The 26,906-nt window shown below is 46.3% G+C and overlaps 1 protein-coding gene across 2 annotated transcripts in view; it reads right to left on the bottom strand.

The window, feature by feature from the left end:
• The window catches only part of SNAPC4 (small nuclear RNA activating complex polypeptide 4), a 267,076-nt gene that overhangs the window by 40,995 nt on the left and 199,175 nt on the right, over positions 1-26,906 (bottom strand). For both annotated transcript variants that reach the window (XM_085613150.1, XM_085613161.1), the window contains exons 18-21: positions 24,041-24,290; positions 22,271-22,341; positions 8,169-8,276; positions 7,466-7,493 (exon numbers count right to left, since the gene is read on the bottom strand). In XM_085613150.1, the coding sequence (XP_085469276.1) occupies positions 7,466-7,493; positions 8,169-8,276; positions 22,271-22,341; positions 24,041-24,290 (457 nt within the window). The remainder of the gene's footprint in view (positions 1-7,465; positions 7,494-8,168; positions 8,277-22,270; positions 22,342-24,040; positions 24,291-26,906) is intronic.

The raw sequence follows: 26,906 nt of genomic DNA, 5'->3' as shown, positions 1-26,906 counted from the left end.
TTTCAATGGAGAACATGCTGTCTGTTAATGAGAGTGCGCCACCACACCATGCTTTACTAATATACCTGAGGCTACATACTACACCCTTACCACCCTCCCGCTGAATGGGCGTGGCTCATTAGCTACACTTGTTCATAAGAGCGATGCTTGGATTTTTCACAAGCCCTATAACTTCAGTGAGGTCACATTAATGGACGCACCCCCACTCTGAAAATTGTTGCCGCTCCACTGCTTCGTGGGTTTCCTTGGTGGTACTTGAAGCTCAGGTCAATATTCTTTGGCCCTTCATCACATGCTGGGCTAATAAACAGTTTTCAGGGCCAATTATGGATGTCCCTGCATGCTTTGTTTTGTTTTTAAAGCCATTTATATATTTCTTTATTTTATGTATCCCATGGTATAGATAGGTGTGCCTCGTGAAATGTGAGACTGACTCAGCTATGTTCAGCATTTGTTGACAATGCCAGGCAGTGCCCTTTTGTCTCCATTAGAAAATATTTAATAGGAAGCTTTTTTGCCTCACAGGACAGTACCATAGGAGTAGCAGCAGAACCTGCTTGACGAGGTACAAGTGGCACAAAACAGGGCCATCCACATTATTTATAGCTTGCCCACGCTTGGTCCTGTTTCCAAATACAGTAATGACATGGGCAGGTTGCAGGAGTTTCCGGGATTATGGGGCAGGTGCTCTGTCTCGTGTGGGAGCCACTGAAAGAGGTTGCAGCCTGGGAGAGCACCTCGCACTTCAAGGCACGCCTCGAGATTCCTAAACGGAGAGGTGTTAGGTGTGGAGGCAAAAGGCTGCAAGTTGCAGACTGCACTTTGTGTAATCAGCATTCAGCGTTCATGCGCTCTGTCCCGTCATTCGCTACTCTTAAAGGGGCCGTGCAGTGAAAAGGAAAACACATGGCCCTCCATCTCTAAATCACCAACAACAGGCGTTCTATAATGTTGCTTTGATTGATTACGTCAGTCGGGGTTTTGAGCTCTACTGTAACATCATTCACCGGATGTGGCTTTTAAGGCCCTTAGAATGAATATTTACTTAAAGTATGCCATAGTGTTTAATCTACTACATGAGTTTAAAGTGTCTGTATTGCGAGACTGTATTGTGGGTTCTTCTTATTTTCACTTATGTTTAAAAACTGTTGTACTTTTGATTGTCCTTTCCAAATCTTATGTATTCTTTATTTGGTGGTTCCTAGAAGCTCGATTTTATCTGGAAATCCTGCACTTTAAAAATAAAAAAAACAAAAAAAAAACAACAAAAAAAATAAAAATAAAAAAATAAATAAAATACAAGTAAAAGTCGGATCAAGTATGTAAATGCAGCATAAGACTTAATAGGTATTGTTTTAAGAACATTTCTTTTGCGCTTAAAATAAAACAATGCAATGAGAAATAAATAAATGATTTTATTGAAAAATGAGTAATTGCCAGTACTATACTGCATCTGCACACTTTTTTGATCTTATGTGAAGCAAACGTTTGTTTATCTGTTTACTGGTGTTGCCTTTAATTTTGAAAGATGCCTTTCTAAAATGTGGCCTACTTTTGTCCCATTTGGCGCACTGGCCTATGTTTAGTACCCTTTTTCTGCCTGTGTGAAATGATAGTCATGTTGAAGACTTATGCCCTTTGTTTGACTGATGGAGAATGACATGATTACCCCCCTTTCTGCATTATTTGGCACATCTTGACACAGGTGTTTTGGGCTACTTCCGGTGCAGACTTGTAGGATTTAGCTACTTCACACCAGTGCTCCTGTTCTGCTGTGTGGAATGTACGTCATATGCAGGGCATATGAACTTTAACTGAGGGATGGCATTCCCTCTCTTGATCACATTTCTTGACTTTTTTGACACCATTCGCTGTGGGCTATTTTAGGTCCTGTCTACTTTGCATTTGTGCGTGTCATGACTTGAATGTGAGCCTGACCTTAAGATGGCTTCCATAACGAGCTTTCAATTCAGATTTCCAATATTTAATGGCTTACACTGGTTATGGGGGGAGAGTTCTTCACAGTTATTCTTGCAGGCTTAAGCTGTGATTAAGTATCCAGGATGGTCAGCAGATTCGGTCCTATCAGTGATGAAAATGATCATCATTAGCAGCTGAGTGGTAGGTCATTTCCAGTCCCCTTCAGTTCAGCCTTCCCACCCCGAAGGTTACCTCTCCGATGCTGCGGAGCCTATCTTTTTATGACTGCAGTAGCACTGGTGCCACCCCTTGCCTGCAAGAGCTCTCACAAGTCCTCCTTTGTCATCCGTCTCCTTCCATGTCTATCCGGGCACCCATTTTTCACTGACTACACAACCAGCTGTTCAGTCAAGTGTCTTCTTTACAAGGTTCTCACAGCATCCGATCTTCTTGACATTAATTAGCACGGCCGCTGTGCACATTTACCTGCCAAGAGCATCCAGCGTTAGTGACTTTGGTTTCTACCTTCGCTATTGGGGCTAGCTCACTCCTGTCATTTCATCTCTTTCCTAAATGCCTCTGTGTGGGCAGATGGAAGATACCCTGGTTTTCTTACGCGTTCCAGTTAGTGCTCAATGAGCTATTTTCCAGACTAGCCCCAAACGTATGAGCTATTCTGTTAGAATGGAGCGCATCATATGGCTCTTCCAGATGAAACAGGCATGATCTCCTCCTCCGCCCCTCAGGCCTACCCCACTCAGTGCCAGGACGCCCTCACGAGTGATGAGCTGCGCTCTACAAATCCACATAACATGAAATCATAAATTCATGAGCAGGAGCTCCACGGCCTCACATCCACTCATCTCAAAGACCAGCCAAACTACTCTTACTGAATTCTTATGATTTCCTGATTACTCAGTCCTTGTTAAAATGCCCAAAACACAACTGCTTTTTCTATGTTGAGAGCAGAAGGCCCTCAACCATAAGGAGTTAGTCTTATTGCTCAGAGGAACATGATCTCAGGTTTCTCCACATTCAGGCATAAATCTATAATCCAAATTTGAACAGCCTGAAAGCACTGTGAGATTGCTTCAGACTCACTCGATTCCTGATGTAAATTCTAAAATATTGTCTATCATCAGCTTAAGTCTGATAATTCAGAACAGGGGAAGCAAGAAAAAAGTTACTTACAGTTGGTAACGATATTGCTGGAGGATACTTTTTCTTACCAAAGTTTCTTCACCATATGAACCTACCCAGGTGCCAAACTGGATCAGGATAACTCTTCTCAAGTAATAGTTATTCAGCACAGCCAGGAGGCACCACATGAGGACAGTCATTCATTCATTCATTCTGAGCTCATCTGTTAAGTATAGACTGAGGCAGCTTACCTAGGATTCAGACTGTACAGGTAGGCAGCGCCTTGGGCAGAAAGAAGGGACAATTAAGAAGAACCAGCTTGTCTGGATAAAATTCAGTAGAAAGTGGACTGAACTATACGACCTACAAGTCGAAGTAGTTACCACCAAGAAGATAATTTTGAGGGTTGAGAGACAATGAACAACTATGCAGCGGTTTGAATGTCAATTCTTGCAAGTATTTTGAGAACTAAATTTAAGTCTCACTCTGGAACAATGGAGAATGTGGGGAATATATACATTGTAAACTCTTCCAAAAAGTGCCACTAGGAGAGGTTGGCCATGAAGCAATGTTATCAGACAGTTGAGCCTTTTAAGGATTTAAGTTAGCAGCCTGGCACCAAGAGACTGCACAACAATCGTGTACCTACTGCATAAGTTGCAAGAATCATGATGGGAGAGAATACATCATGCAGACCCTGCGACCAACTTAGACAGAAAGCTCTCCCCTGCGGCGAACAAATTGGTGGGAAGGCAAAGAGCAAAATAGAGGACATTTCCTGTTTAGAGCAATGACAAAGATGTGAATACAGCTGGTGGAAGATGCCACTTTGAAAATGTCCTACTACAGAGCCCAATGCTACAAGTGCAGGTGACACAGCCTTCACAAGCCAGGCATCCAAATATTGAAATACATGGACTCCTGACCTCCTGACGCCAACACAACCATCACTTTGGCAAAGACTGGCAGAGCAGTTGTCAGACGATATAGCAGTACTGTGAATCTGTAGTCCTAGGATTCCATTCTGAAGCAGAGGTAACCTCTATGAGCTGGGAGGATGAGCAGGTGGGTATATGCATCCTGGAGGTCTAGAGACATCATCCAAACCTGCATAATAAGGGTCAAAATTCAGTGAAGCATTTTGAATGTGTCCTGACAAAAAAAGAAAAATCAGGAAACTGAGGTATATATTGGGTCTGCGGCTTGTGCTTCATGTACCCCTCCTCCACGGACACCACTTCTATGTCCCATCAGCTGGAGGACTCCGTGGTAGAGGTGGCAGATCCAGTGGAAGAAGGAGGACTCCCTTTGATTTACCTTTGCAGCAAAAGTAGCAGAGAAACTGCTGCAGGGTCTGGACTGGCTGGGTTGACTTTCCAGGTTGAGGCAGCAATAAAGGATTTTCCAGGACTGGCGACTTTGATGACTGTGGCCTCCATGGAAGCAGCGCAACGCCCAGAGCCTATAGAGACACAGACTGGTGGCAGGGATGGAGCTGCTAGAATCAGCAAGCCTGATGGGTCTGGCCCACCCTTTGACTTGGAAGGGGTCCAGGGGAAGGAAAGGCAGCCCTAAAGAGGTCCCACATGGCCCACCAGAAGGCCTTAACCTGAGAAGAATTAGAAGATAGAAACAGAGACTCAGACCTAAGGTTTTTAAGAACTTGGATCTGAAGAAGACAAAGAAGAGAATGGCTCCACCAACTCTCTTAACAGTCTTACGAGCAGAACCATTTCCATTGGTGTTTCTTATGTTTTTTACAAGAAGGACCATTTGTAGGAGCTCTTCCTTTCACAAAACTTACTTGAGGGATGGGAGAAGAACTCTTTGGATGGTTTCTTACAGACCTGACCAAGAAAGAGCTAAGATTCCTGCTCACTATTGACTTTTGGAAGCATGAAGGTACTGAGGTCACCAACCTAAGGATCATGTTAAGGCTTAGACACTCTGTCACCTGGTGGAGGGACCGCCAGACGAATTTATAAGTGACTGCCAAGCTGGCTATCAGTTATAAAGCATTGTCAGGAACTGCCGTCACAGCAGTTCCTGTCAATGCTCTCCGCTGTTTGGTGCAGGGCTCCGGCTACATGAAAGTGCCCAGCACCAAACAGTTTTCTTTTCTGTTTTCAAAAAGAAAATCCCTAAACTGGCTGTTCTTATTCAAAATAAAAAAGAATGGCGAGGGGGCATTATTCCTATTTTACTGTCCCTACCACCAGAGTTTGCCTGGTGGTGATGGACAGTGAAAGAAAACGGCTATATATCCACCCATCCTAATTGGGTTGGCGGACATATAGCCATTTCTCTGATGGCCCAACGGAAAAAGGGCCGTCAGAGAGGTTTGGCTTTGACGGCGACAGAGTAGTCACTTCCATAGACAAACATATGGTCCGCCCGCATCTACATTGGACAGGCAAACCATTATGTCAATGGTAAGCATACTCCATCAATAAATAGGGGCCTTAATATGTGAAGAAGTGTCATTTAAAATGCTAAGGAATTTAGTAAACAACGAAGAAGAGTTCCAGACCCACATCAGTATGACATGGGGAAAGAGACCTGACAACAGTGTCTCATATATAGTCCGGTGCCCTAACTTGCTGGATGGGCTGAGAGGCGACGAGTCACATTGCACCACCTGGGGGCACTGGTAAGCTACTGTCAGGAACCAGCAGAGGACTGGGAGTTTAAGGGCTGCAGAAAGAAAATCATAGAGGCGTTTCTCTTTATGACTATGGTGGGCCAGCCTTAGGTGACTTCGACACAGTGACTGCAAGGCCAGCTCAGATAAAGGGGCGGGACTTCCATGTCAAACAATGGAGAGCAATATTTAAAAATCTTGAAGGCAAACCTTCCCATGTGCACTGGAGTTTCACATATTGAGTTCATTGACAGTTTTCGACCTTCACCGTTGCTACTTAGTGTGTCACTCCCTTACCGGGGAGTACTCGTTCAAAACCTTGCTGTGATAAAAAAAACATCTCTCAGTCACATTCCCCCTTCCCACCGCTATTTGGTTCTGGCATGAACCTTTTAATTTGTACATATAGAGCTACATTCTGGGGAGCATAGTTGATTGTCATCAGAAACTGCTGGAAAATATTTGCCCATTTTGACAACTACTGCTTCAGATTGTCTTTGGGATTCAGCCTTACACCTGGGGATAGTCAGATGACGAGGAATCTAGGGAAGAAGTATCTGTCTGGATAATCCCACTTAAAAGGAAGCAAACACACTTGAAAAAGAAGATACAGCAAGTCAAATCCTTTGGGACACCATAAACCTAAGGTTTGGAAGTTGAGATGAGGAGAACCAAATGAACCACCTGGGGACAATTAAACAAAAAGAAGTGAATCCATCATAAGACTCTTCCTGCACACACCTCCTATTCCAAGCATAAAAGGCACATATGGTCGATGGTATCATATGCAGCCAACAGAGTCAACATAATCAAAGCTGAAGCCTGAGCCCTGTTGCGTAACTCTAGGATTTGGTCATGGCTCATAAATATCCAAATCTACTATTTGGGCTCTACTAAGGGGCAGAATCCTGACCGATAATCCAAGAGAAGAGCATTTATCCCTAAATAGCTCTGACTAGGTGGTAACTGTAGTATCAAGTACTGCATTAACATACACAATGTGTGGGAGAAACCTTGTTTTCAAGATGGTTTCTGCCTTCTCGAACAGTTCCTAAAGGCTGCTTTTGATCCTGAAAGCAATGCACCTCAATGTATTTTCTTGCAGGTGGAATAATACACCTAAAAGCATGATTGTGAGGAAGAAAAACTATTCTGAAGTCCTCTTTATTTATACCTCTGGCAAACAGAGATAGCAGTGAAAGTTGTGACAGAGATAATGCCACAAGCTTTTCATAAAGCTAATACTAATGTCACCAGACCTAAAGCTGGATGAAGTGAACAGGAATGAGCCACTCAGCATATGCATCCTGCTTTCAGTGTTTCAATCAGGCCTAAGTCTCACAGTAAATAGGTTCCCTCACTGTGCTTTGGGATCACCATATTGCCCCCTTTGGCAGATGGATGCAGCATTAAAAATCCTAAGAGAAGCCCAGTTTCTACAGTACAAAGCTATGCCCAAAAAGGTCCAAACTTTACACACTTATATTCTTTCCAATTCCTAGTAAAAATGTGATCCTGGATCTTGGCCCTAAAAATTAGACCCTTCTATCCCCTATTTTCTGTCACTGACATCTGATCAATTTAGATACTGTAACTCCTACTGATGAGTGTTTATAAAATATTAGAACATTGGAATGCTACTCAAGACGTCGCTTTTGGAGACTTCCTTATGATTTCAAGGTGTAGGGAAGCAAGTGGCATAGACAGAGAGAAACCAAAAACAAAACTATCATAATTTCAAAGAAGTCAAAAGTGATACTGTACCCAGGGGAGTCGGCAGAAAGTTGGGTGGCTGCAAAAGAAGAACAACAAACGATTATAGGTACATTAGTACTAGCTTTTGGAGGGATTCATAAATTAAGTAATAGGTAACTAGTGGAGGTCTTTGAACTTTTACAGCAGAGTCACAAAGGAACTTTAAAAGTAACTCTGTTACCCAAGTGATTTGGATACCTAGGGGTTCATTTCACAAGCAGTCCTACCCTGGGTGGTTACTGCGAACCCCCTAAATAAGGATACCACCAGATACGTTACTGGCAGGATTGTTTTTGTGCAGCAAGGGAACCCCTGATGAACAAAAATAATATTTAGAAGCATATTCCACTTTCTATGTGCAAAATGGAAGATGCAAAATCTTTGTAAACCTGGGCCTAAACGTCAACATAGCTAAAAAAAAATGATTACATCTGATTTTTGCATGTAAAACGCTCCAATTTAAAAATACAAAAAAAGTTTAAAAAGCTGGGGAGTAGTTAAAACAGAAATGTCTCAGAGCAAAAAGTCACAATGTCTGACTTCAAAACTAGCATGGTCAACTAGGCCACTAGTACCTGTGAATGCTTAGATCACTAAGTACCACTTAGTAGAGGCAAAGGTGAGACCCGGCCTCAATCTAAGCTATGTGTATTACATAACAAGCTGAAATAAAAAGATGAATGAATGAGTGAGTGGCCGCCAGATTCTGTACCTGCACAGAGCTTTGAGGTTTGGGGGCCACTGCTTCGAGGACTTCTGATTGTTGGGCTTTGCGTTCACGTATCACTTGCAAGCACCCATCGGCGTCAATCTTGAAAAGCTGAAAACGAGAAACAAAAATATTCTGTTGAAAAAGTCAGGTGGTACTTTTTTTTGCAGGCCTTTTTTCAACTGAGATTTCTATTTATGAAATAATAATAATAATGAAAAAAAGCTCATATCGATATAACTAGGCCCTCATTATGAATCTTTTGGGGGAAATAATATGGTAATACCTCACTGGGAACTATGGACACCACAGGGTACTGTGGTTAAGTGGTGCAGTATTGAGTTTTATTCTCCCTTCATTCCAAGGTCTTGTCTATGGATATATTACCCCTGGGTTTCAGGGGCAAAACGTGTCCAGGGAAAATCCTGAAGGTTTTACGGCAACACCTGGAACCCCAAATCGGACAGGAACACACGTTTTCACCTGATTTGGGGTTATCTGGATACTTTCCCTGAGAGTTCTAGTGAAAATACTTATTAGCAATGACATCATTTGAAGATTTATAGCATTTGAAAGCTTAAGATAATTCTTTCAGACACTTGTAACTGAGCCCTAAATAACCAATTATGATTGATTGACTGACTGCTCAGGACATCACAGAAGACCTCACGTGTTACATTGTGGGTTACATCTCTCAAATCGCTAACACTTTACTTTTTCATGTTATTACTTATAATGGAAACAGAGCCTTGTTAATCTCTGTAACCTGGACAAGGACATCTAGGTTAGACCATAGAGCATGTCCTCTTCTTTCCTTGTCCAGCTACTCAAGACGTAGCTATTGGAGACTCCCATCGGATTTCAAGGTGTAGGGAAGCAAGTGGCATAGAGTGAGAGAAACCAAAACTGCAAAACGATCATGATTTCAATGAAGACAAAAGTGATACAGGGGAGTCGACAGAATGTTGGGTCTAATAAGGGATACTGCAACATTTGAATTACAATCATGTATGAGAAGAAGGATTGCTCCTGAGTGCACCAGCAGTTGCTCTCCTCCGTTAAATATACATTACACAGTCACAATGGTGATTTCATGGTTGCGGTCCATCTAAAGGTCATTAAGGAACTTTTTGTGGTGCCATTTGTTACCTCCCGTTTGAAGGTGTAGCAGTTGGGTAGAAAACAAACATTGGGAATTTGTGGTTATTTTAAGTTTTGGATTATAATTAAAATATACCTTTGCGTGAAGATTTTGGGGAAATTTATATTTTTTAACAGCACCTGTTATTTTGTGATATGAGAAGTTAACTGCAACTCTCTCATTTGTAGGACAATGGGAAAGTGGATCATTTGTGATTTTCCTCTCGAAGTCTGTTCGGTCTGTTGAAACTTATTTTCCAATTATTCCATTCACTAATAACATCGTAAGTAGACTCAATGACCTCATGGAGTCGAAATCCCCAGACGATCAATGAGATGCAAAGCATCAATTCAGTAAACGAATGCTTTAAGCACATATTAACTTGTAAGCCAAATGTCTTTCAAATACTCTAATTTGCAATATACTAAATTAATCTACTTATGCTGCAGAAAGATGTCTGCCAAAGGGTTAGATACTTCAATTTTCAGCCTTCCTACGAAGTTCGATACTCTTATGTGCAGACCTTCAACCCTGTTTTTGTGCAGAAATTCAATTCACAACTGAAGGCATGGGAGAGACTGGACCTTAAGACTGATAATTATTAGCAATTACGCCCAAATAAAGGTGAGACTTTGCTCCCCGTGAAGGAGGGTTTGGGGGTCAGCCGAACATAGTGAGGTCTGCCCCCGTGCAGTTTGGGAAGAGTGTGGGCTGGCCGGGCCGGCCATTTTGTGGTTTGGGGCTTTTTGGGGGCATAGCCCAATTATAGCCCAAGTAGCCCAAGGTTATATAACTCTGTGAGGGGTTATGCCAGCCACCATTTTAGGTTTTGGTGACCTGGTGGCTGGCAGCAGGGTAGTTAGTAATATTTTTCTTGGCTTTCATTTAGCTGTAGGTTAGCAATTTAGGCATAGTTATGCAGGGTTATAATGTCTTGGAAGTGTTGCGCCTGCTGAGCGAGGCGGCCCACCTCGATCTCCTGATGCCGGCGGCTTGCGGAGTTTTCTCGCCCTCCTAGGCATGCCTCTGTGGGGGTGGCGGAGGCCTGCACATCCCCAAAGCGGGCAAAAGGAAAAGCAGTGAGTGCCAGGGGCTGCTCTTATACCCGAAGAGCGGCCCATTGTCCCCAGACGCGCCGGAGCCTCGTGCACGTTCAGAGTCTCTGCCGAGTGTGCGCGAGGGCAGAGGAGCGCGTCTGTCTCCTGCTCCGCTGGGGCCTCGAATAAGGTCTGGCCTGCTCGGGGCCTGGGGCCGAATGAAGCTGTGGCATTGGCTTCAATAGGAAGGGAGGAGCGGGAGGCTGGGGGAAGGAGGAGGGAGGGCTGGAGAGGGAAGGAAGCCTTTGGGGGGGCGGGGAGAGGGGGCTGATCAACAACATTAGCCCAGAGAGTCTCTGGGATGGGGGAAGGCTGCTGACCAAGGATTGTCTATTGTGTGGGATAAAGAGGGGGTAACCCAATGGTGGGACAGTCTGGGTGAGGGTTTTAGTGAGTTAGAAGGGGAGCATGGGTTTGGGGAGTGAAGAGGGGAGGCGGATATGGAGAGGAAGGGCAAGGCCATGTCCCAAGTTGAGCTTGGGGAGGAGGAAGAAGGGATTCCTGGGGAGTGGCAGCCAGCTGAGGGTAGCAATGCTTGGGAAGGGATCGATATTTGCACCTCATAGAATGAGGAGGTGAGGGGCCTTAGTAGGTTGGGACAAGTGGATTCCTTTCTAGCATAGGGAGGGTCAGTGGGTTTGGAAGGCAAGGGTTTAACTTTGAAAAGAGGGGGCGGGGCGAGTTTGGGGGCAGCATGACGCATTGTGGGGGGTCCGGGGCAGGTCCTGACCAAGCCAAGTCAGTGTTAGACACAGTTGGGCTGGAATGGAGTGAGGGCGAGGAGGGGAGTGTTTGAGTGATACGGAGGTAGGTGATTTGTTTGAGGTAGGGTGTCGGTGGACAGAGAGCACATTGGGCTTAAAATAGGAAGAGGAGAAAGGAGACAGGGGCCTAGCACACCAAACCAATCATTTATATTGCAGGGTGAGGAATCATGCCCAGGTGTGGACTTGGCAGAGCTGGGTGCAACTTACTGGCGCCAAGGAACAGGGAGGGTGGAGCCTTGCGCAGCGTACCCGTTACCATCGGGGGATCCCGGCGTGGCCAGCACATGTAGGCCCCGAGCGGTCTCGCTGGCTCCAAAACCTGACGGACCACAGAGGTCTGCAGGATGGAACATCAGCAGGAGGATGCAGTCCCAGTGGCGCGGAGTGATGGGCCCATGATGGGCCACCATGTGTGGTCGCGTGAAAGCGCGGAGCTGGATTTTTATGAAGAGAGCCTTAAAGAAGGCGAGCGGAGAGATGATTTCGACAGGGTGGGGGGGGAGGGGGACAAGAGTAATGTCTCTCTGAGTGTTTTTCAGGTCTCCAGAAGAGAGTCAGAACCTGCGGAAAGACCAACCGAGTTGGGATCAACCACGGGGCCACTGGCAAGGCGGACTGCAGCAACACGGGCACCCTCCTCAGAGCCAGGTTAAGCAAATGGAAAGAGGCATAGGCCGGTGATGGTGTCCACTGGGATGGGAGGAGTGGGGGTTCCAGGGAGGGAAAAGGGTAGGTTGCGCAATGGCACGTAAGTTTAGACATAGGGGTAGGCACAGAGGAGGAAGGTAAGAAGGATCCAGCCAAGCCAGTAATTAGCAAGGGCGCAGAGAAAACTGAGACAAGGGAGAAAACCAGCTCAGATAACAAACATAAGCTGAAAAGTAAAGAGTTGAAGATTAAGAAGCTCCCTTATATGGGAGTGACCAAGCCGTTGGGGGTCGCATTTGATGCTGGCAACTAAAGAATGCATCTGGAAAGGTGAATATGTTGAAATGCTGAAGTTATTGCACAGGGAAATGCGCGCAAAAGAAGGCTCTAAAGAGGAGGAAACGAGCTGGCCAAATGGCCAAGAGTTCCTCTCACCATAGAAAACTGGACAGCTGCCCTCTTGATTTATGCTAGCGTTTACTGTGAGAAATTCCCGGAACGCTGCGTAGCGCTATTCAAGTATATGGATGTCATTTGGAAAGTGCAAATTATGGGGGTGGACGGGAGTTATGCGTGGGCACAATACGATGAGGAATTCCAGGCCCTTATGGCCTGGGATACCGAGGCAAAATGGGGGGAACTGGACATGGAATTGTGGCAGCACTCGATGGGGGCTTCGAGAGCGGGTAAGACTATTTTAACAGCCAGTGGGCTCCTGATTGTATACCGTCCCTTTCAGGGGAAACCCACCCGGGGAGGGGTGGGTAATATTGGAAGGGGAAAGACAGGGGCAGGGGGTCCTGTTGGGACTTCAATAAAGGGTTGTGCACTCATAAATTTTGCAGATTTCGCCATGACTGCTAAAAATGTGGGGGCAAGCACCCGTTGGTTAACTGTTTCGGGGTGGGGGTGCAGCAGTGGCAGCCAGGGGGATGACAACACAGGGGGACAGCAGCAGTATTTTACGGGGACAAGGGGGGCTAAGGGTTTTGAGGAGTCTGTTCCAAAGGGCTCATACTCCAGTTAAGGCAGACAAGTTGGAGGCAGCCTTACAGAGTTCTGACGACCAGAAGGCTGCAGCTGTATTGCAGGAAGGGTTCAAAGTAGGTTTTTAGGTCTCGGCTGCGAAGGCTGCGCTTACGCAGTCTCGCTCCGAGATTTAATGACTTTGAGAAGAGGGGCTTGCACCCGCCCCTCTTCTCTCCTGTTCTCCATTGGCTGGCCTCTTAAATGCTGGCCAGCCACTGGAGAAGAGGTCCAGTCACTCCGTTGAAGCCCCGTCCTTTTCGGATCGGGGGGCGTGTTTTTTGCGAGAAGTCTCAGGGAGGAGACAACAGCAAAGCACGCCCCCAAATCCGAAAAGGACGTGGCGTTTCTCCGAGGCATTTTCTGCTGTGCCTCGGAGAAAGGCGGTGGTGTCCCGGCGTTGCTCCCTCACCTGATCTCCTTGTTTTTCTTTGTTAAAGGAGGCATCACTTTCCTGTCACAGACGCCGCACCTCTGGCCCTCTCCCCCATCAAGTTACAGGCATACTTAATACGCGCGTATGCAGCTGTAGTTTGCTCACATTCAGATACCGCCGCCTTAAACTGTCTTATCTTTTAGAAGACGACAAATCGCATTTTCCCGTTGCATATTTGGCTTCACTTGAAAGTTGTACAACTAAACCCGACATACGGTCCTGTCGCTCCCCAAATCGCAGGTTAAATTCACAATTCTGTGCGCTGCATGTACCCTCGGGCACACATCTACAACCCGCCTCGCTTTGGAATTCGATCGGGGTCCAGCCTGGACGGTCTGTTTCAAAGTTATATTTTTGTTCTTGTTTTGTTGCTCGGTCTGATTCAAAGCGTCCACATCTCACACGCATCCCCGCGACTGCAGACTGCCCCCAAACATAAACGCACCGTCTCTAGAATGCACGAATTAAAAACAATCTCTTTCCCTTGATGCCCTAGTTTTACAGACGACACTCTCCCTTCATACTGAGTGAGCTGCGGTCATGTTTATTCAGACACTAAAGTAGCGCCGCGGCGCACGTCTGAAATTCAAAGCACTCGACTGAGGTCAGATTCAGTGGCACCAGAATAGAGGCTTGTGGCGCTTTTAATCGATTCATTTTTGTAACAGTGTAACTTCCTTGCCACACGGGCGCTCAGAAGTGATGCGGGGCCTCTGGGCAGACTAGCCGTCTCCCAACCCCGAGGCAAGGGCGTCGACTGGCGAAAGTAGAGCTGGTGCATCCAGCGATACACGCCTCCCGTGTATTGTAAGCGCTACAAGAAATGTTCTTGTTCCACTGCATCCACTCACCGCAGTTTTAGACGTTGAATGTGGTTATGGGCCACAGGGGCAGGATCTGGGCGAAGGCAGAACTCCGCAGGCTTGGGGTGAAAGGACTTATCTATTTGGGACAAATTCCAATTGCCACATATTTGAATCGGGTGTTTATTACAACTAAAGTAGTGTATTTAACAAAGTAAATTGAAAACATACAGCTCTGCCCGTTCCCCCTTGCGTTCTTGGTGAGAGGACACCCCCTCTCCGACCGTAGATGATCGATTTTAATTTACAGGTTTTCAGAGCAGTTTGACGCGTGTTTCTCTCCATTTCCCCGCAATGGAATTTCCCTTCCCTGCCCTTCTTGGCGGGCATTCGCGGCCACACGGAGAGGTAGGTGGTCTGCTCCATCAATATGTCATGTGGGGCCAGAAGAGGCAGGCTTCTCCACACTGAGTGATCGTGGGCAGCGCGATTAATTTCCCGTGGCCTCTGTTACACAAACATGCAGCGCTCAGAAATGTCGTGCTTCCGATGTGAGGCGCTGTACTTTCACAAGTACAGGAGGCGGAAACTTTGTCTTATTTCATTTTGCTCATTATGGGTAGTTGTTTTGCACTTCAGCCCGGATGTCAGTTGAAAGTGTCGTGCAGCAGAGGTTAGCCAGAGGCATGGCACTAGTGCGTACAAATTATGCAGGGACTTGAGGGACAGCGCCCAAGCCGCCGGAACCGCAGGCATAGCGCCCAAGAACAAACTCCGGCCGCTGCTAGGAGTCTACAAACCAGACGCTACTGTTGCGGACACCTGGAAATGCCTTAGAGGCGGCAAGAACAGTGCCCAGCGACACATTTTTGGTGTGCTGCAGTGCAGAAGGCGTACTTAAGAGCAAAACACGTTAACTCCGGCCCTAAACAAGCTTCCCACGGCTGCAGGTATACCTCAACAACACGCGTTATGTTCTACGGGAAAAGCAGCACAAACAAGCTTCATGCACTGTAGGGTTAGCGCCCAAAACAAGTACCTAAGTCTGCAGGCACAGCGCCGAACAACAAGTCTAAAGGGGGGGCCTTGGACGTAGCGCCGAAAGCACTCCGCGTGGGCTGTGGGTATAACGCCCAAAAGCAAGCCTCGTGGGCTGCTTGCATACAAATATATCTCTATTAACAACGCAACCAAAACTAACCTTCATGGCGCGCAGGTACAGCGCCTAAGGGTAAGGCTAAGGCGTTGTAGTCATTAGTGAACCTCGGGGAAAACATGCATAGTACTTGGGAACAAGCTTGGGGTGTGCAAGCATAGCGCCTAACAGCATGCCTACTAGGCTGCCTGGATTGCGCTAGGATAAGCAGGCATAAATTAGCCTCTTGCTCTAGAGGCATAGCGCTTAAAAGCAAGCAGCCTGGTAGGATGCTGGGATAGCGCCGAGACCACATCTCGTGGTTACCTGTAGCAGGCCGCAGCGTGTTCACTTTATCTGCCAACCCAGGCCCCATATGGCGAACACCACACGGGCATGTGTTGGTGTGGTGTGGTTTTTTAGGTCTCGGCTGCGAAGGCTGCGCTTGCGCAGTCTCGCTCCGAGATTTAATGACTTTGAGAAGAGGGGCTTGCACCCGCCCCTCTTCTCTCCTGTTCTCCATTGGCTGGCCTCTTAAATGCTGGCCAGCCACTGGAGAAGAGGTCCAGTCACTCCGTTGAAGCCCCGTCCTTTTCGGATCGGGGGGCGTGTTTTTTGCGAGAAGTCTCAGGGAGGAGACAACAGCAAAACACGCCCCCAAATCCGAAAAGGACGTGGCGTTTCTCCGAGGCATTTTCTGCTGTGCCTCGGAGAAAGGCGGTGGTGTCCCGGCGTTGCTCCCTCACCTGATCTCCTTGTTTTTCTTTGTTAAAGGAGGCATCACTTTCCTGTCACAGACGCCGCACCTCTGGCCCTCTCCCCCATCAAGTTACAGGCATACTTAATACGCGCAGTGTCGGATATTGTGGGATGGCCCAAGACCTCATGAGTCATATTTTAACTCGGCACGAGATATTAAGGAAAAGCTTTGAAACCACGGAAATGTCACACAAAAGCACACATGCTTGTCTGAACTTTGCAGCTATGGGCCCCCGGCCATGGCCTTCTTAATTGACTCCGCCACATCATTGAAACATTTTATCCGCAATTCTACATTTCATGAAGTCAATTAAACAAAGGAACGTAAAATGTATCAACGCCTCTAAGCCTTTACTCGTATCTCCTCGCCCTCCTTTCATCGGAGAGCTTTCCCATTCCAAGATGGCCGCGGTCTCCGTCAGGTCGGATGCTTTATTTGAGTCCTTCTTATACGTCACCCGTTTTGTGTAATTTGGCTCCTAAGGCTCGCCGTCCCTTGGTTACACCTGCAAAGAGTCCTTAGCGACCGCCCGGGATGGTGCTTCGAGTCTCTGGGTTCACTCTATCCCAGAGGGCGGCCCGGGCAGAATCTAGGGGTGACATGGGGCTGCTCTGCCGGGTGACCACCACGGACCTGTGCGCAACCTAGGTCCTCGATGCCGGCCTCAGTAAGTGGAATCTCATGCTTCTCTGCAGTGACCTGCACATGTTCTGTATTGTTTAATCCATTTTATTTAAAAGGAAAATGTGAGTAACCCCGTCTTATTTCCGTCGGTAAACAGGTATGTAACCCCTACCAAACGTGCGGCATCATAAACAAGCACTGGATTTTTATCGCACTGTCCTTTGCTGACTGGGCTGTTTAAGCCCAAACCTACTATGATACAAGCATTTACAATGCAACGGTCTCGGCATTGTTAAAGTTAGAGCTATTGGCATTGCTCATGACAATGCCGTTTCGTTAAAGGTTTTAAAAACAAAAACATAAACAAAAATAATGTCATGAGCAATGCCAATAGCTCTAACTTTACCAATGCCGAGACCATTGCATTGTAAATGCTTGTTGTTTGGGTTATGCAGGTCCTAGACATAGGCGTTGGTCAGAAAATTTGAAGTCAGCAAAAGAGCATTCGCAGGTAGACTAAGAGAAATTAGACAAAGAGGAGAGGGAAGGGAGAATGGCGGGCCCTTTCACAGATTGGCCTCTGGATAACTTTATTGTGTCACCAATTGAAGTGGTGCCCAAGGAACAACCTGGACAATTCCGGCTTGTTCAGCATTTATCGTGGCCAGAAGGATGCTCGTGAATGATTTCATCGATGAAAGGGAAGCCACTGTTTCTTACTCGTCAGTTGACGAGGCCATGTCACTGGTAGTGACGGCGGGCGCACCGGCGGAAATGCGACATAAAATCGGCTTTCTGTTTGCTTCCAGTCCATCCAGATGATTGGGATCTTCTGGGTATCCATTTCAATGGTAAATGGTACGTGGACAAATCATTACTTATGGGCTGTTCTATGTCATGCACATTGTTTGAGTGTTCTAGCACCTTTCTGCAGTGGTTGTTTTAAAAAAGGACGGGGCACATGTTAGTGACCCATTACGAGCACATGTTAGTGACCCATTACTTAGATGATTTTTTCTTTGTGGGCACCCCACGGAGTGCCAGGTGGCCCTGGAAAACATCAAAGAGCAGACGGAGGAGTTAGGAGTGCCATTGGCACCCGAAAAGACGATGGGCCCCAGCACGGCACTGTCTTTTCTAGGAATTGAAATTAGCTCCAGGAAAATGCAAGCCCGTTTGCCGGATGATAAGAGGGACAAAATGCTGGAATTGCTTAACGCAATGCTGTCACAGGAAAAAGTAACGGTCAAAGATATACAGGCCTTGCTAGGGCATCTCAATTTGCATGTAGGATAGTGAGAGTAGGGAGAAACTTTTGCAGGAGGCCAGGAAGGGCATTGGCTGGGAACAGGTTGCCTCATCATCATGTGCATCTCTCTGCAGGCGTTAAAGAAGATTTGAGAATGTGGCGAGTTTTTCTGTAATCTTTTAATGGCATTCCACTGGCACGGGAAGGGGATCTCATTTGGGATGTGCAGATTGTCAGGATCTGAGATACAAGGTTGAGAACCACTCACCTTGTACGCCGGATACAGCGGGAGCGATGCTGATACTCCCCTCCCCCTATGTGGTGTTGCCCGCCTAACCCTGAATGACACGTCTAGCGTGACACACCACCTAAAGGGGGAGAAGGAACGAAAGGGAACCCCGGAAAGGGGACAGGTAAGATTTCCTGGGGGTGAGGTGATCTTCCGATGGGAACCGGGATCCCGGGTAACCCTGGAAAGAGAGAACAGAGTGAGCTACTGAGATCAGGACTGGACCACAGCACAGGAGAGATTACTGAGAGCCCCAAGATTGAGACCCGTACTCACAAGTCCAGCGTGATGACCTCAGAATGATGCTGTGGGCTATGCCGCTCTCCAAGCCTTTCAAGCGGCTTCAAGCGCATAGGGAAGAAGATGTCTTGGTCGCTCTCCGAGCCTTTCACTCGGCTCCAAGCGGGAAGGAGGGAGTGTTCTGCAATTAGACGCAGGTAGTTCCTGACGCACCGTGCAGAATCCGGTACACGGGAAAGGTACACCGGAAGGAAACAACAAAGAATAAAGGGAGCGATACCACGACCCCTTGAGGGCGAACGCGGCGTCCGGATAAGGCGTCCCTGTGTTCTTGCCCGTGAGGATAGGGATGTGGTAGCTCCTAGGTCAAACGGGCGTGAAGTGTCGGGTAGAAGTCGGGAGACTTGCGGTGTTGCAGCGCAGGTGAAGCCCCACGGCGGCGGCCGGTGGGCTGGGCGCGGTAACTCCGTAGAGGACTCTCTGGTCATCAGGAAGGTGGAGAAGTGTCTTCGGCGGGTTGGGAAAGTACTTCGCGTCGGGGCTCCTCGTCCCCCGTGGTGGTTATCTGCCGAAGGGAGTCGCGTAGCTTTGAATAGTTCTCGGTACGAAGGAAGAACGCTAGCAGCGTTCTGGGCTCGTTGGGATTCAAGTTCTGATTGACAAGCACCGGAGCGGAGGAAGGCGGGGCCTATATAGGTCCCGTGGGCGTGCCTACCGCTCCGCATGCTGGGAGATGTAGTCCCTCGCCCCGCGCTCGCTTTACTCGCGCCGCGCTGAAGGTCCGAGTTGTGACACAGATATTTTCAGATGCAGCAGGCAGCAAAGGTTTTGGCCTTTTCTGGCAAGGGAAGTGGAGTGCCAAGCAGTGGCCGGCAGAATGGAGGGAAGGGGGTAGGTCCATTGCATTTCTGGAGTTCTTCCCCTTATATGTGGCAGTGACCCTATGGGGCAGTGAGCTCGCACATAGGAAGATGACTTTTAGGGTTGACAACATGGCGGTTGTAGAGATTGTGAACCGTCAGTCGGCAATGGACGAACAGGTGCTAAAGTTGCTGAGGGTCTTTGTCTAAGGTTGTTTGCATCATGATATTGCGTTTAGAGCACTGCACGTCCCAGGTGTGGACAATGACATAGGGGCTGCTTTGTCTCGTTCACAGTGGGGGAGATTCCGTGGGTTGGCCAAGGATGCCGACAGGATCCCGGCGCCCATGCCGCAGCAGTTATGATATGTATGCAACACAGGATGCTACAACTGGTGGCAGGATCACTGGCAAAGTCTACTAGGATAGCCTATAACCTAGCATGGAAGTTGTTTCTGCTGTCAGGTGCCCAGTGGCGCGCTAATAAGTTTCAGTGAGGGGAAGATGTGATTCAGTTTATCCTGGATATGATTGAGAAAGGCTTATCCAAGGTGTCGATTGCAGAAAAGCTAGCGGGAATTGCATTCATGGGAAAACTGCTCTGGGGTTAAACGCCTACGGCGGGTGAATTGGGTGCAAGAATGTTAGAAGGGTGGGCCAGATAGTGTGGCCAGCTGAATCCAGTCAGGAGACCTTTGTCGGGGCAGTTGCTGGGCAGAGTAATTCAGATATTGCCAAAGATTTGCACGGATGGTTTCGAGTCGTGCCTATATTCCACATTGATGGTGTGGATGTTTTTTGGTGCATTTAGAGTGTCTGAGTTGTTAGGGGACAGAAGGGGTGGGGGGATCGGGTAGGAAGCTGTGGTCTCGTGCGATTCGGGGATACATATATGGTTAAAAAAGTCCAAAACGGATCAGAAGTGCAAGGGAAAATGGGTGTCATTGCAGGCACCATTGCCTAAGCTTACCTGCCCTTATAGGTGGGGGTTTCATTGGCGGGCAGCATCCAAGGATATCGAGGAGTCAGGTTTTGTGCATGCAAATGGAAAGAGAGTTACAGCTTTCCAACTGTTGGCGGTGCTGAGGTTGGCATTAAAAGAATTAGGCATCAACAGTGCGGATTTTGGGACACACTCTTTCCATATTGGGGCAGCATCTGCGGCAAACAATAGAGGGTGGGGGCAGGGTGGGGGCAGGGTGGGGAGGTGGTCCTCAGATTGCTAAAGGCAATACTTGCGTAGCAAGGCTAAGGGAGTTAGTGCGGTTGTTAACAATGCATCAGTTCATGCAATTTTTCTCATTTCAGGTTCAGTGGCCAGCCCCCTTTCGTTGGAAATGTCAATCTGGGTAGTGGGGCACTCCTTCGTGAAGTGGGCTCACGTCCAATCACGGGAGAGTTATTTCGGACAGAATCTTGTGTTTTAATGACAAACTGTTTAAAGTGTTATGGAAAGGGAAAGGGGGCATGTTGTGGAAGGAGCTGATTCAGTGCCTAAATGGTTTGTTAGTTAGGGGTAGGTGTCCGAACATTTTGGTCATACACTTTGGTGAAAACGATTTGTGTAGAGAGAAGGGCATAGTACTGATAAGAAGTATGAAGAGGGACTTAGCACTTATCAAACAACAGTGGACAGGATGTTTTGTGGTATGGACTGAGTTTGAGCCCCGCCGGGTCGGGCGGGGGGCAGTTAACCCAGAGCAGTGGACAGGGCCAGGAGGAAGCTTAATACGGAGATGTATAGTTTCTGCAGGGAGTTGAGTTTTGGTAGAATTGTGCACAGGGACATTCATTTTGATTCAGTGGATTTTTTTTTAGAGGAGATGGGGTCCACTTGTCATGGACCTTTATTTGTTGGGAATTAGGGAGGTGTTAGCCAAGACTTTAAATGTTCAGAGCCACTCTGGAAAGTAAGAGGCCTACAGGACGGGGGGGGCAGAAAAAAAGGGGGTTAGGCAGTAGTGGCCGCCACCACCCCCTTTTTCCTGGGTGGCAGGGTTTTGAAAAGTTGGCCAGGGTTGGCACAGGTTTTAATTAAGTATTGGAAGATGGCGAGCAGGGGCAGGAAAAGCCCCTCGTAGGGATTGTAGGGGGGGGTCAGGGGTCAGTTATTCTATGTATAGCGAGGCTTTAGTTTTGTAAGGCAGTTGCCAGTTGGTTATTTTGTAAAATGCACCCGTTTCAATAAAGCGACCTTTTTCACACACAAAATGGGTCTCGGTTTGGCTTGTTCCCCTCCCTAGCCTAGTACCCTGCACAAATATAAAAGTGTTGTAATTCTACTCGTAGGCAGCAATGCTTTCCTTACTGCAGATTACTCAACATTAGATAAAGAAGGAAGTTCTAGCAAGCTTTAGTTCATTAAGGCAAGCAGAGGTGATCTTTTAGCAAGTTTAGAGTAGCAAAGAGTCCTTTTGCTGCTACTGCTAAGATAAATGGGAACAAACAGTCTACAGTCATCTATATACAGTTACTCCTGATAAGAACTCTATTCTTTAACATGGAAGACTCCAAACTACAATTTCCATTTGTTATCAGGAAACAGAAATCAGCAAAACAGCCAAAGAACAATACAGGCGGCATCTGATTGGCCGCATCGTTACAAAATTTTTTACAATAGTAAATTACATGTTAATACATCATTCTAGAAGAAAAACTGAAAAAATACATGCAATTGTACCTTGTTTAGTAAATTATATAAAAAAACATTTGAAAACTTGACCATACTCGGTCCAGGCGTGAATCTGCCCTAATCCCACATTGGTTTGTTTGTCGCCACACCCTTCCAAGCTCCATTATGTCCTGCACCTGCCCTGCTCAATCACACTCTGCTAGCTGCCATCTTGGGTCGGCTCAGGCTTAGCCAGAGAAAAATTGACCATGTTCTACCAAGCAATGCTTCTAAGCTCTCCTGCTGCACCGACACATGCCGAGAGATATGCACAAACAATGTATGGATGAAAACAAAAAATTTTCAGATACAATAAAGCAACATCAACCACAGATCACAGCTGAGAACATATACTTTACCTGTAAGAGCAATGTAAACACTGGCGTGCTGGATAGTTTGATCGTACGCACCCGTTCTTTGATACTATCCGCTTAAATAAATAAAGATAAAGAAAGAAACGTTAGTTTACTGTGAAACATGTCTGCTGGAATGACATGGATACATGATCTCACCTGGCCTCCATAACCATGTTTTTTAGATCTTCAAAGACCACCTGAATAATGTGAGCGGTAGTGGCGTGCCCTACCCTAAAACTGTTTACATACTTGGAAACATCTTCTGCATGTTGGAAAGTTTGGCTTATGCAACTTGCTGTACACATTACATTTAATAATTAATCAGCTTAATTAAATTAAATTAGCATTTTAAAGAACCTTTCATATCAGAAGTGGAAAGGCATTCTCAAAAAAGAAGTGATGACCAACACATGTGCGGGTATACCGCTTAAGACTGGAACTGAAGGCTCCTTCGGGGTACCTTACTGCTGAGGAGGAACCACTTCTCCTGCCTGCCAGCTCAAAGCAACTGTACCTGTCCCTGCAGCTCTCCCATCTCTACTCAGGTACCCCTTCACCGTCTGCCAGTCATAGATGACCATTAGGTTTGACTCCCAGCCTCGGTGGGTCAAGTAGGAAGGGCTTATGTTCCACGAGTGATACTAGCCTTGCTGGCCCGAAAGTTAGTCAGGAGGCAAGGTCTCAAGTACTTTGTACTGGCAATGTCAGCAAGAGAGCAGAGATGTTCTATCAGAGCTCGGTGCACCTCTGGCTCACTTACATTGAGGAAGGCAGCATCCCCCCCCGCATAATTGAACTTCGTGGTAGGATAAGCCACACATGAGGCCCAGGTCTGGGAGCAACCCAGATGCAGGAAAAACCTCAACCAGAGAGGTAATAGGACAGGGCACCTGGCCCCCATTGGTCCTTATGTAAATCTACTCTATTTGCATTTACCTAGATTGCTATATGTATCTGTTGCTTTATATCAGCCTTCTTTTCTGCGTTTTGCCTCTTCTCCTTGGATCCACGCCAGCTGCACAGATTCATCGAGCAGTTTCTAAGGTCTACTCTGTCTGCCTGTCTGTCTGTCTTTGCGTCTCTCCCCCTCCTCCTTCTCTCAGCCTTCCAGGCTACCATCTTTCTCACGGTTGAGGCTCAGGTCGCGGCAATATTACTATGTTAAAGAATTAACAGCCTGAGAACGGAGAATGCATTGAAGCATGTGAATCGGTAAAAGATTCAATGCTATATACAACACATACACCAGATCAATAATACAAGTGGGAGGTGTTCTTTTCCTGCATATATTTATAACAGATCCTCGTTGTGCAAACTATTTCATGTAAACTAATCAAAAATGAAAAATATATCAACAGAATAATGCAACTGGGTGCAGACTTCAGGGTACTGCTTATGATTCTCTAGGTACATTACTGACCATGCAGTTATTGAACTGTTTTACCTCAATCCCTGAAAACACAACTTGTGCCTCCATCTATCTTGCATTTCAAAATATAACTTTTTTGCTTCTGCTACAATATTCAACTAAAGTAAAAGTTCAGTCTACACTGTGAAGTGCAACTGAAAGTCCTACCTGGTCAGACAAGGGAACATTGGCCACAGTAATTCACTCTAACATGGAAAGATTTAACACTGAGGCTTTACTATTTGTGGAACAATGTGCAGTGGGATAGGAATAGGAAAGGAGCACACATATGTAGATACGGGACAGGTCAATTTCTAGCCAGGCCTCACCTAAGTGTTGAGTACAAGACAGCTCGTATGACATACCTTTGGTTCCACTTCGCAGTGAACTTGTAGGTCTTAGAGAATAGACCACAATGACGTTGCCCACCCAGGGGGTCACAGCCATAAGAAGTTTTCGGTCAATTGTGCCATTGCGCAGACCAGTTATGTTGTGGTGTGCTCCCTGCTCCTTAGCACGGTGCAGCACATCTCTCACTTGATCCAGCGACAAGCCGGAATAAATCTGAGACATTTCTGGATAAATACCCGAACACAGTCTTTTCATCTTTTCAACCTATGGAAGAACAAAGACTGACCATGAGACAGAGACATAATACTTTGACAACAATGATAAGTAAACTTGTACCTTTTATGAAATGAATAGTCTGGGATTGCTGATAACATGTGTAACTATTGATCAAAGTGATATTACGCATGTCTCCCTAAGAAATTTCTTCAAAACATCTGTAAGCCATGAAGGACTATTTGGAGACAAATGCAAGAGTTTCAGGCACGTACACAAATCTATAGAAAGGGACTGACTGTTCCTTTTTAACAGAGGTGGGAACAAGCCATTCCTTTATGGCAAGTGCAATGTACAGGCAGCAAGGATCCAGTCTGCCTAATATGAATCCCAAAACATTTTGCTGCACCATCTCTTTTGATGACACATGCATTTTGCTTCAGTCCTTTAGTTCTGTATAAACTAAGCAACCATTGGCCTCACTCTAGCCACCAGGGCAACAGGTATTGCCTGACACACTTAAGGCCTGTTAACATGGATTTATTTAACACTTCAAGAAGGAAGTGTTGCTTTTTTTATAAGTGTAGTAAGGACTGCATATACTATGTTATTTTTAAAGTGCTATTGGATAGAAATGTTAAATGCACCCCATTCTCCACTGGATTGTATTTTAACTGGTACATTTTAAGAGAGCCCTGGATTAGGAAAAAGGAGTAGGAAGGTGGGGATAGGACGGGACGGGAAGGGAAGGGAAAGTAAGTATCAAGTAATTGTCACACATTTGTGAGACAAGAGATTTCCTATCTCCACACTTGTTTGGTACTGACCCTAACTAAATGGGACCCCATGGCCTGGTTAGAGAGAGCAACCTCTGTAGTCACACAGTTGTTAAGAGATGTGCCCTTCTAGCAGGCCTAAACAGGCTCCGGTGTGCCAGCCGTAATTGGTCAGCCAAGGAAATCCCTTGTCCACGTATGTGTGATAATTAACATAGGTGCAGGGATCCTTTGAGCGCTGAAGAATGCCCCTGACATTTTTAGGCACTAGAATGGGGAGAAACATATTGGTGAACTTGGGATGATTGGATCATTATATCCATAGACATCCACCATCTTGTTTTTAAGTTTACCTGGTACCTTTATATAAAGGGAATTCCTTATGTTTACCCCAAGGTACTTTTAGTGTTTATCTGGATCCGGCTTTTATCCAGTTGGTCAATTATTTAGAACTCTCTCTAACTGAGGTTGAGTCCGCCCTGGTAGTACCACCTTACCAAAGTGGGATGTGGAAGATGATAATGAAGCATGCCACATGATGTGGGTGTGCCCTCGTCTTCCAATTTATTGATATACCTTTTTAACTAGCTGCCCTTGGATGGTGTCTAAATAATACTTTAACTAAATCATCACTGCATCTTTTTGTGCTTGTGTGCATTTGCTTGGGAGGATTTACGGTGATTGGACCTCCTTTCCTAATTGTGTGATGCATATTCTCCTGGACTGAACCTGGCTTTCAGAGCTTTGTAGACCACCCCTGCAATTTGCTCTCAGGTTAAAACGATGGAGATGGGGGCATGAGTTGGGAAGGGTATTGGTGGGAGGCCTCCTTTTAAAGAACACCCCCAAATTAGCCTCTGACCTACATGCTGCTTGAAAGGCTTTCTCAGGCGTTTTATAAATGGAAATGCTTGCTGTTAGCGACTTATCTGCACCTTGAGACCCTCACGGGTAAGTAGTCATGCTTTATAAGACTACTGATTGATTGATTGAACTGCTACAGGAACCCCAAGTACCAAGAACCTTTAAAGTCTCATTGATATGGCGACCTGCAATGTGGAAAAGAAGATTACAATGAAAACCTCCTAGAAGACTAGAGGTGTGTGAGGGACACTAGGACACATGGACTGGATTTTATGTTGGGACTGATTCTAAGTCACCCAACTTCTAGATCACCCAGCTTCTAAATTCCGGTCTAATTTTCAGGAAACAAAGTCTGCAAAACATCAAGTGCAGGGTGTCTGTGATTGGTATTTGAAAGCTGCCCAACAACACCGTTTGTAGCACCTCAGAACCTCTAAATAATTTCAAACACTGACTGGAAGACTGCGATGAAACTCCAGCACTAGTACGAAGGAGACATGATTGAATGTTCCTCTGCAGGTGCTTTTCGTCAAGCCCACCTCCATGCAGTTTCTAGATCAGTTTATCCTCCTTTGCCCTTGTCAGATAACATTGAGACAACTGCGGGTAACTTTGTTCACCAAGGAAACCTTCAAGCTGTAACCATGGGCTGGCCTAGCTTTTTCCCTGTTTCCACTAAAACGACACATAACAACACTTAACATTTAATTGCCTTTGCCACTATTCCCTATAGGATAATTGTAATTAATGCTGCACCCCAATTTCTGTAATTGAAGACGAATAAAGTACTTTTTCACTAATTTTATTAAGTTACCTGATAAAGATTTAGGGCCTGATTTAGAGTTTGGCAGACGGGTTACGTTGTCGCAAATGTGACTGAAGTCCCACCCACCTTATTACAAGTGCCCTATATCCGACAGCATTGCGGTAAGGCAGACGTTTGCGACGGGGTAACACATCTTCCAAACTCTAAATCAGGCCCTTACTTTGTATCAATTTAATTACAAACTTACTTTATTTATTCTTT

The sequence above is a fragment of the Triturus cristatus genome, chromosome 1_2, assembly GCF_964204655.1.
Source record: "Triturus cristatus chromosome 1_2, aTriCri1.1, whole genome shotgun sequence".
NCBI lineage: Eukaryota > Metazoa > Chordata > Amphibia > Caudata > Salamandridae > Triturus > Triturus cristatus.
Note: the sequence above shows the minus strand (reverse complement) of the source record. Positions and strands in the feature narration are given on the sequence as shown.